The sequence below is a fragment of the Mya arenaria genome, chromosome 4 (assembly GCF_026914265.1).
Source record: "Mya arenaria isolate MELC-2E11 chromosome 4, ASM2691426v1".
NCBI lineage: Eukaryota > Metazoa > Mollusca > Bivalvia > Myida > Myidae > Mya > Mya arenaria.
This window is the reverse complement of record NC_069125.1, coordinates 2,802,455-2,813,535: the sequence shown is the minus strand read 5'-3', so window position 1 is coordinate 2,813,535 and position 11,081 is coordinate 2,802,455. Positions and strand designations below refer to the sequence as shown.

At 36.0% G+C, this 11,081-nt stretch overlaps 1 protein-coding gene across 1 annotated transcript; it reads left to right on the top strand.

The window, feature by feature from the left end:
- Nucleotides 1–916: 916 nt before the first annotated feature.
- Nucleotides 917–10,739, top strand: LOC128231596 (uncharacterized). Its single transcript, XM_052944618.1, has 7 exons — nucleotides 917–1,169; nucleotides 1,713–1,752; nucleotides 2,048–2,239; nucleotides 2,535–2,632; nucleotides 9,385–9,520; nucleotides 9,854–10,092; nucleotides 10,296–10,739. Exons 1-7 carry the CDS (start codon nucleotides 1,068–1,070, stop codon nucleotides 10,410–10,412), a joined length of 924 nt encoding a protein of 307 aa, XP_052800578.1. The 5' UTR covers nucleotides 917–1,067; the 3' UTR covers nucleotides 10,413–10,739.
- Nucleotides 10,740–11,081: the final 342 nt, after the last annotated feature.

Below are 11,081 nucleotides of genomic sequence, written 5' to 3'. Positions count from 1 at the left end.
CTGGTCTTTTGTCAGCAGTCTTGTATCACTTGTTTCCAGATATTTACGAAAATTTTGGCTCATTCTAAGTAAAAAAAAATAATTTCAAAACGGTCAATCTGTTAGAGTGCAGCTTTAAGACATAATATTGTTAACAGTTTTGAGCACAGACGTTTCAAACCAACTTTAGTAAATATTTAATATGAAATAAAAGAAACTCATTTCTTTATGTGAATTCGAAATGTCCAAAATGCTTGACAAGTCAAAGTTTGTATGTTTTTATCAAAGCTTTAATGCATTGAGACCCTTTTCACCATAAAATCCTTCTATTAAAAAATATTTGTTGAAGAAATTTGCTACCAGAATGTACATTAAAATCACTGTGTTTATTTTCAATACAAGTTTTTGTAAAATATTAACGAAGAAGCCGCACGACTTTGTTGTTCAGAATCAAGATAGTTAGTTTAACTTTAGTTTAAACATTATATATTTTACAACGATTGTGAAGAAAGCTTTTATAGCTTATACTAATTCCCTCTTATTGGCACGATGTTGCGCGAGAGTGTGGTCTTGTGTTGTGGGGAAAACCGGAGTACCCGGAGAAAACCCACTTGTCCGGCTTGATGAGAAGCGAGTGCGCTGACTACTGCGCTTACCGGACAATCAAGATAGTTTGTGTAATTACACACAAAGTCACGCCATTTACGAAGGTTCTAAATCAGCGGTAATTCAAATACACATGTCGGTCTTTCAATAATGGAAATGAAATCATTATTACAAAAATAACATTTTTTAGAAAAAAAAATGCATTGCTCTAACACTAAAGATATTATTATCATGTTATCAAATCTTTTATCATGTTATTGCAAACAGAACCAAACGGTTCTTCTCAAGTCTGAAATGAACAGGTGTATATGTTTACACTAGATTTTCTAGAACATAGGAAACACTATCGAATCTGCATCATCTTCAAGATAATCAAGAAATATAGAGTTTTCTGCGTATTTGTGATTTGGATATATATGTTTATTATAATTATTTATTTGCAACGCTTCCAGTATGAGTTTAATCAGAATATATCCTAATTAATGCTCAATATGAACATTACGGCGAATCAGTGTTTATTTTTGGGTTTGTTGCTTTTTTTCCCTGCTACGTGTTTTTGTCAAAATTTCAGAGTTCTTCAAGACGTAAGTACATGTTTTGTTCTTAATACTATTATTTTTATCCTAAAGTTACACTCAATAATAAGAAACAATGACTCCTTTATTTGTTACATTTAATTTGTCTAAAATATGATTCATTTTACGATTCGTTAGAATTTTTAGGAAATGACGTCCCTAAGACGCTTCGACCCATGACCATTTCAGTATACATAAATTCACACCTGAACACGAGGATAGGTGTACCTCATCGATCAGTATTAAATTCCAGCCGAAAAACAACAACATCCACAACAGTAACAACAACAACAACAACAACAACAACAACAACAACAATAGTAACAAGAACAACAACAACAAAAACAACATCAACAACAATAACAACAACAACAAAAACAGCAGCAACAACAACAGCAACAGCAACACCAATTATGAATTTAGAACAAACTATGTCAGTAACACACATTTGCCTTATGCTTAATTATTATCTATAGATAGCCATAATTTTAGAAGAAAACATCATAGGCATTTATGTTAGCAGTCATATCGAACCTTCTTATTCCTTTACAGAAAAGAGACGGAAAGAAAGTATTCTACAGCAATGATTTTGGTATTGTTAATAATTATTAATATAAGTATTCTCGGAATCTTCTTATATAAAAATGCCTGTTTTATGTCACATATAAAAATTGCGCTTTTCGCGTTGTGTTGTTCTTGTTGGATAGCATGTATAAACAAATAATATTTGCTTGAAATTGATTAAAAACAGTATAATTAGCATCAAAACTATTGTACACATGTATATTAATTCTTATTTTATTCAACAAATGAGAACGTTTTTACTCGCCAATGAGTGTTAATTCTTTAATTTTATACATATTGTTTAATAACTTACCCATTTGCAGGATGTTCGCTGCCAAATAAACAAATACGATTTCCGGAACTATACGAAACAGTTTCCGACGCCAGTCGAGTTCTAAGCCCACCAATCAACTTCAGCGCCACCTATCTGGAAAAAGAAGCCAATGGCGGTGCGCCTGGTGTTTTCTACCCAGGCATTTTGGTCTCCTTCTTTGAATCCGACTACTACAATTCCGGTACGAAGAAAACTTCACTTTAAAACACATACACAGCTTGCTAAATGTTTTGTTTGTAATACTGTGACATTGAATTCATTAATCCAATTAAAGATTCATATTTATCATCTGTTCAATTTCAGAGAAGACGTATATTAGTTGAGCAACAAATTCACTTTAATGTTACCTACAATCAGAAGTTTGACTTCCAATATGCTTGAACCCGATGTATTGCTTAAACGTCATTTTTCTCGGTTTCCATGATCTAAGTTGGGGATTATTTTGTTAGTATTGAGAAGATTCTGAACTATTTCAGAAAGGATAACCAGCACGCGAGGGTACGAAATATCCGTGGGACGAATAAGGAGTAGGATGTGTTTCGTGGTACAGCTTGATGAACAATGGCCAAGGGAGGCAAGAAACTTTTTTTTATTATTATACTGCGTAGATGAACACACGTTAAAGGCCTAGTTTAAGGAATGTTTGGCATGATAAATCCCTGCTGTGCATCACTTGTTTGTTGTATGGCGCCACAGCAGGTGTCCGTTTCCTGTGTATTTGTTTATTGGCTCAGGGCCATTTAGAGTTTTTCGAAACACTTTTAGAGTAGATTGTCTCATTGTTTAGCTTATAAATACAAGATAGACATTGCCAATGCATTAATTAGTTTAGAGTAATAAGTGTTTAAATAAGTTATATAACTGATATATTTCAATCACTTTTAAATCATGGTTGGGATTGTTATACCCAAACTGGGAACGATAATAGGATTTTATGTATAACATATACTATTACTCTTATTCTCGTTCTAAAGCATTGTAATGAAATTTTGTAAAGTATTCGAAAATTTAAACAAAAGAACTATTAGACAAGATTTTTTTTCATTTCTATTATAAAATCTCCAGAACTGCACAGCAGGACACGCAGATCTAAGGTCTGATAGACAACTGATGGCAATAAAGATTAAGATCAATACACAGTAGTTGTGAGAACGATAAATCTGAAAGATTTTACTAAATTGAGTCCATTGTTTAACGAGTTTATTTAATCGCGATGATGACAAAGAACCACTCATCGCATATTTCAATGTATTAGTGAAAGTTTTACAAGAAACTCTGGAATCATTTTACCTAATCATCCCGACGCCGCCGACAACACACACGACTGTTATTCCATTTTAACACACGGACAATCAAAAATGAGTTATTTAAATTGGATCGTACCCTCTAACACCTGAATTGACAAATGATTTTAATCGAGTGGAGGTGATGATGATGATGATGATGATGATGATGATGATGATGATGATGATGATGATGATGATAATGATGATGATGATGATGATGATGATGGTGTCGTTGGTGTAAGAGTGATGATGAGGAGTGGTTGATAAAGAATAGTTAGTATTATAATGTTATTAATTAGGTGATTTCATATTGGCCTAGTTATTTGTCCGTGGTTAGCTGTATTTGCCTGAGCCCGAAAGGGCGAAGGCAAATACAGCTGACCGAGGACAAATAACTGGGCCAATATGAAATCACCTAATTAATAAGTATTTTATTAATTAACTATTACCGTTTTGGTTAAAAACATTCTTATAACTTACCTTTAGTTCACATTGAAGCCGTATTTATCCCTTATTCATTCATGGTGTCTGCTTTTCTAGACTTGACTTTGCTGATTTTGACATGCATCCTTATAGTGACATTGCACATAAAGCACTGTACATTGTAAGGAAGCTTGTCTTTTCGTCTTATTTTGTAAATCGTTTGCCAAAACGTCAAATGTTTTACCTTCGTCGTCCATTTTGTCGGCGTACAAAATTATAATAGTCGTAAAATCCACCAACGGGTTAAATACAACTCAACTCAACTCAAATCAACTTTATTCAGTACATAAAGGCCTCCGGCCCAAAATACATACTATAATATATACATCATTAATTACAATACAGTGGTGTCATTGCTTAATACAAATTGTTTACAAACTTCAATCTGCTATTTTTAACAAGTAAAAAATAAATATTGCCACTTGTCGAATAACAAAACTATTATCTGACTTTAGGAGTCTGTAAAAGGCATGTAGGTCAGATCGACCCGTGTACCAGCTAAATAAAAACTGATTTCTTACAGTAGATAACCTTGGGCATATGAAAAACACATGAAATTCATCTTCTAATAAAAGCCTGTTCTCGTTGATTAAGCAGGACGCACATATTCTGTCGTTTCTGTCTATGTTAAGATGTCGGCCAACTTCGATATTTAACCGGTGACTTGAACACCTAAATCGCGCGAGCGCACGGACAAATTTATGTGACAAGTTTATGGAAAGATATTTTTCCGGATTTAGTAAGGATTTAACATGTTTATAGAGATCGCATCTTGAAGATGAATTAACGGTATCGTGCCATCCCTGAGTCATACAGTCGATTAAGCGAAATTTAAATTGCGCGTTGAAAGTATTAATGTCGCCTACGTCTTGCCATAGCCAGACGTAGCCAAATTCGTACTGAAATAATATTTTTCTAACTTTTGTTACCCAATTTATTCTTCCAATATCGTCTTGACGTTTTAACATAACGTAACAATGTTTAGGGTAGCGATGGTTTTGCATATGCAGAATTTTACTCCAGTATTTTATACATTTTGAATAATATATCACGCAAAGTGGAGCACGACCACATTCACCTAGTGCCATACAATTATTAGTACTTATATTTAGACCGAGATTTTTTTACAGAACAAACTTTGAGCTCGTTCGATTTCGGGGGCGTAACTACAACCCCAGATTTCCGCTCCATATGTCAGAATGGGGACCACCATAGAGTTAAACAGTTTAAAAAGTTCCTTGTTATTAAAACGACCAAACGGTCTTTCATAAGATTTGATAGCGAAAACTGCTTTCCTGGCCTGCAATGTTAACTGGTGTTTTGCATCTGACCAAGAAAGTTGGGGGGGTAAAAAATAGACCCATATATTTATACATAGAGGTTGCCTTAACATGTTGACCTTTGTATAACCAAGTTTCATAATTTCTCAACGGACCGCCGTTTCGAAATACAATGATTTCTGTTTTCTTTAAGTTAACAGTCATTTCAGCGTTATCACAATATTCCGATATACGGTTAAGTTGCAATTGTAAGTTAATCGCGGTTTCTGCGCAATTTGCTACGTCGTCAGCGAATAGCAGACTTAAAATGTCGGGAATATCATTTGTTATGAAAATTCCTCTATTATTATTGTCCGTTAAATAAGAACAGAGGTCGTTTTTATATAGACTAAAAATTATCGGCGAACTCAAATCTCCTTGTCTGGTACCGATGTTGCAAGTAAAGGCTTCTTATAAATTTCTCTTTTCTACTCTAACGCGCGCGGTCAAATTTGCATACATTAATACAAGAACATTTAATATTTTTCCACGAACGCCTTTACTCATCAAACTAGTAAACAATTTTTGATGAACTAACGAATCAAATGCCTTTTTAAAGTCGACAAACAATACGTAAAACCTCCCCCCCCAGGCTTTGATGTATATTTCGTTATCATTGATAGCAAACAGAAAATATTATCTATAGTAGAATTACCCGCGCGAAAACCCGCCTGCGCCTCGTCAATTACGTCGAACTCCTCCGCCCAACGTGTAAGTCGGTCATTTATTATACCAGAAAATATTTTATACATGACATTGATGAGAGAAATGCCTCTATAATTAGATGGATCGTTTCTCGAACCTGACTTGAAAATAGGCACCAAAATGCTTTCGCACCAAGCATCTGGGAATGACCCTGTATCTAAAATTTTATTAAAAAGTATCAATAATATGGGTGCTATTTGGTCACACGTGTGCTTATAAACCTCTGCCCATATCCCATCAGCGCCACATGCCTTGTCCGTTTTAAGTTTACCGATACTCCGAAACACTTCTTCGTAAGTAATAGGACAATTCAATACTGAATCCATGCCATGGTTATATATACCATCCGTGTTTATATTTAACAAGTTAAACTGACCATCTTTAAATAATAGGTCTTTAAAATACCTAAACCACTCTTCATTCTTAATATTACAAGGAATTGGATTAGTTTGGCGTGCGCTAGACTTCAATAATGACCCAAACTGTTTTGAATTGTTGCTAGCTCGTAACAGTACATTTTTACGGTTAATTTGATGCAGAATTTGTTTAGATCTACAAAGTGATTTAAACCTGTTACGCCTTATATGTAGCAAAATCCTGCTCATTATTTGTGTACCTAAAGCGACGTAAGAGTGAATACTTGTTGCGCTTCAATTCATCGCATCCGTTATCCCACCAAACGGGTTGTGATTGTATAGTAGCCTTAAATCCTTGATTTGAGCGCATATTATATGCAGACGATTTATATACATGTAATATGATCGCGACCGCCTCGTTGACGTTTTCGTTAATAGCAGTTTGAATACGTTCAAGGCTTAATTCAAGATTTATGCCAAATAAGTTAAAAAACTCAGTCGACACATTTTGTCGCCATTTATAAGTATCGTATGTCATATTTGTTTGTTGGGCATTATTGATCTGAGTCCGATAAGGGACATCGCTTCGTGCATCGCGGTATCTTATATGAGAGACGATGGGAAAGTGGTCCGATTCGTCTCGATTCATGACGCTAAAGTATGAAATATACGGAAACGGTTCTGAGGCAACAATATGATAGTCTACAACACTCTGTCCCTCATTTGCTAAACATGTTATATCCCCCGAAGTATCATCATGTAATCTACCATTTAACAAATGTACATTGTGAATACAACATAAATCAATCAATGACCTACCAAAATTATTTACTCGACCAAGATCTTTATTATTACGCGGTTGTTCAGACGTATCGCCAACGTAATCTACATGATATCCATACACATTATCTAAGTTATCTGAAGAAATGTAGTCCCGCAGATCTTTAGTTCTTGCGTTAAAATTGCCCGCTAAATAAATATAACAATCATTAAATTGATTCTTGATAAACTCTAACCTATCTCCTAGCAATACAATGCCATTCTCTCGATATTTTTATCATATATAGGTGAACTTTCTGGCGAAACATATACAATGTAGAGAATGACGTCTTTTATTAAATCAAACATGCTTGACTTAATATAAAGAACTACACCGTCTTCAAAATCACTACGTATTTGACGAATAAGACCCGATTCAACTAAGCCCGATTTAACAAAAACACTAACGCCCCCATTATTTCGAAAACAATTCGATTGATTTGTTCTGATATGGTCAAAGTGGCAATAATTGTGCAAAAAATTATCAAATTCACTTTTAAAATTACTCCATGTTTCAACTAATCCAATAATGTCAAAGCTTTGTAAATATTTATGGATTTCATGGTCATTAGTGTATTTATGCAATCCACATATATTCCATGTACAAATAGATAATCTTTTATCGTAATTTGTTGTCTCTGGGCTTCGGCCGCGTCCCTAGTCGATTCCTCCACCCCCGACGGCACCAAGAAGGGTTTCATCCGATGAGTCATCGTCATCCTGCGAAGTTCGACTCCCATCCCGGTATCGTGGCTCGTCGCCTGTAATAGTAATCGGTCGTGTATCCGGAGCCCGGTTTACCGGCCGCCCACGAGCAGCGCCGATGCGCACTATTTGTTTACTTCCCTCGTCATATTTATATACGCTGTCATCAACGATCAGTTTATCGAAGCTAAGCCTTGCGAACCTCCCATCATTACGTTCTGCCACCAAACGTTTTGAAAGTTCTCGCCTATGGCGCATTACACGTTCTGTGTAGTCCTCGTGCACAGCGTATCCTGAGCCTCGGTTGAGTAAAGTTCTGGCCTTGTTCAAAATGGTATCTTTGTCCTTGTACTTGCCGAACTTCACAATAATACTACACTTATTTCTATCCTTCCCTTTCACCCTATGAGCCCTTTCAATCTCAGCATTATCAAGCTCAGGCAAAGACAAATCATTTTTGGTAAAGTTTCTGACTTTGCTTTCGCTCGTTTCCCAATTTTCATTCATGTCGCCGTCGATACCAATAAAACGAAGATTATTCCTGCGTGAGGCCCCTTCAACATTATCCACTTTTATTGTCAAGTTCTTCAGAATTGATTTCATTTCTAAATTTTCAGTTTTCAAGAATTCATTTTCCTTCTGTAAGTTACTGATTGTGCTATTTATATCGTCAATTTTACTGTTTATAGACATCAAATCACTTCTCACCTCTGTTTTCATGGTACGTAGATAAGACATAACATCCTCATTATCACTTCCCGCCTTGGCCTGACGGGCTTTGCGCGCTGGCTCCTTACCCCGACCCCTCGGTGGCGAGAGGTCATAATCCTGGCTACCGGCACGGATGCGAACGAGAGTGTGCTCTGTCGAGTAGCCCGATGTGACCCTGGGGCAGGCCCTGGTGTAGGTCCCGGATTGAGTTCCACGTCTCCACCTACCACAATTAGTATTGACCACGCCAAAACAAGTCTTAATAATCCACTACATGCACTTCTAGTCACAATAATACCCTTCATTTTACACCTCACTTTATGCGGCATCACAAAACATCCAATGCGAGCTCTATACACTGCAATATCTACACCCATTGTTAAATTTTACTGGTTTATAATCCCTGAGCAACAACACACGTCCGCCATTATCAAGGGACACCACTCCTCCCTGTTATATCAAACCGTACAAAGTGGTTCAATCATTCAATAGGTTTAAGTATTCCAAATAACTTTATACGAAGCACATTTGTTTTAAAAAGTGAGTAATCGGAAAACAAAATGGCTACCTTGAAAAAGCAATTTCCAGCATATTTCTCATATTAGGCGAGTTTCGACAGCCAATGAAAATGATCCATTTCTCAAATCCTATATTAGGCGAGTTTTGTAGCCAATCAGAACGAAGGAAACTCATATTAGGCGAGTTTTGTTGATATTGGCCGAGTTTGGTCGATATTGAGCGAATTATGGCATATATTGTCTTCAATTGTTTGGTATTGATACCGCAGTTGTGTCTGTATCTCGTCAAATACGTAATAGTTGATTAATATATGTTTATATTAGCCTAGGTTCTTTGTCTAGACAAATAAAATATGTATGTCAGTATAAAAAAAGAACTATATGCGCCACGAAGGCATATATTTGTATTTTATTTTTTTAACAGGATCTCATCACGGTTGAGTTGTTTCCGATGCTTGGAATGACACATTATCGTGTTCACGCGACAACGCTGCCGGGGACATACGCAGAACAGGGTACTGACGTCATTGACGTGGCAACCGGAAAATGGGAGCTGAATAGTAAGTATATTTGATAATATATATGTAAGATATATCACTCGCCGTCACATACTACACAGCTTTATACAGAAAATGTGTTAACTAGTAGATTCGATCGAATTTTTCCTTCTGTTTTCAAATAAAAAGTTATCATAACTAAATTATTACCAAATACCACCATATACAAATGGAGTGATACATTTTCTGACCAATCGAAACCAAGAACTGTTATAAAACGCACGTGTAATACAAACACAGAAAGTGTATATATACGTTATACTTGCAAGGAACGTGTCGTGTTCAAAAAATGAGGTTGAAACAAAAACATTTAATATTTTCTTTTTCTTTAACAAGAAAACCTCCTTTCGCCTCCTCCTGCCCTATGGTCACCGGAAATCAGGTATTTAGTGCCCGGAAATGCGTCTGGAAAAGAGGTTGAGATCGTTTTCTCGCGTCCACCTCCGGAGTACGGATTCAAACGATACGAAATAGCATTGGCGTCAAAAACTGACGTCAATGCCATAAACGTTGTAGTGACGTCACAGTTCTTCTACATCTTTTATGGCATAACGCCTGGAGAATATAAAGTTATGGTAAGATTTTGTAACATCATTGGCGTCTTTTGTTTTCGATAATATTGTTTTGATGAATAATAGTCACTTCGTCGGGTACAGCCGGAATACTATAACGGTCTTTCTCAACGGATCATATCGTTGGAATTGCCGAAGATGTTATTAGCATTGCTGTTAAAACATTATTTCACTTATTCTTGATGTGTTTATTGTTTGTTTTTCAGATCAGACCCATAGACGAATACTTCTCCGTCTCCGACCGTTGTCTGTGCTCTTTGGGGAATGGCGCATGCGCAAACTGCCTGACAACGCGTTTAGAAACAGTCACAGTTCAAGAATGATTTAACAATACGATTGTCTTGATCCAATTCGTGATCAATTCAATTAGTTTACAACTGTATTACTCAACTGTCATGTTTCATTTTAATGAATATTAACAAGCACACATTATGGTTAGGTGATATAACCATAATTTAATTTTCTGTCCGACTTTAATAGATAATGGATCTAAGACATTATATGCAGGATGTCAATAACAATCTCAGTTTAATTAATCATGCTGAATTAAAGACGGACGGACTACTTTGCTCTGCTTGAATAATTTGTTCGCTTGGAAACGTATACAGCTGTACTATTTTTGGTGTATTTTATAAATCAAAGTACTGATAGTGCCTTTACCTGAACAAGGTGAGCGTTGATTCATTCTATGTGATACCCATAATATCATATGAATGATAGTTTGACACTGGCTTGCTCGCCCTCACGCCTATCCGTCCACTCACTTAATATGCCGACACACCCGCCTGCCAAAACACTCACTCATCAATCAAAACAAACTCACAACCGAACCGACCCATCATTTCGATTCTATGCATTCCATGAGCAGCAGAATAAAACGTACATCATAACAAAAGGTGGTATTCAGATTTAACTCAACTTGTATACTATCGTGTTATTCTATTACGTCTATCAACTTCAATTTTAAAAGAATGTGAGCACAATTGTAGTAT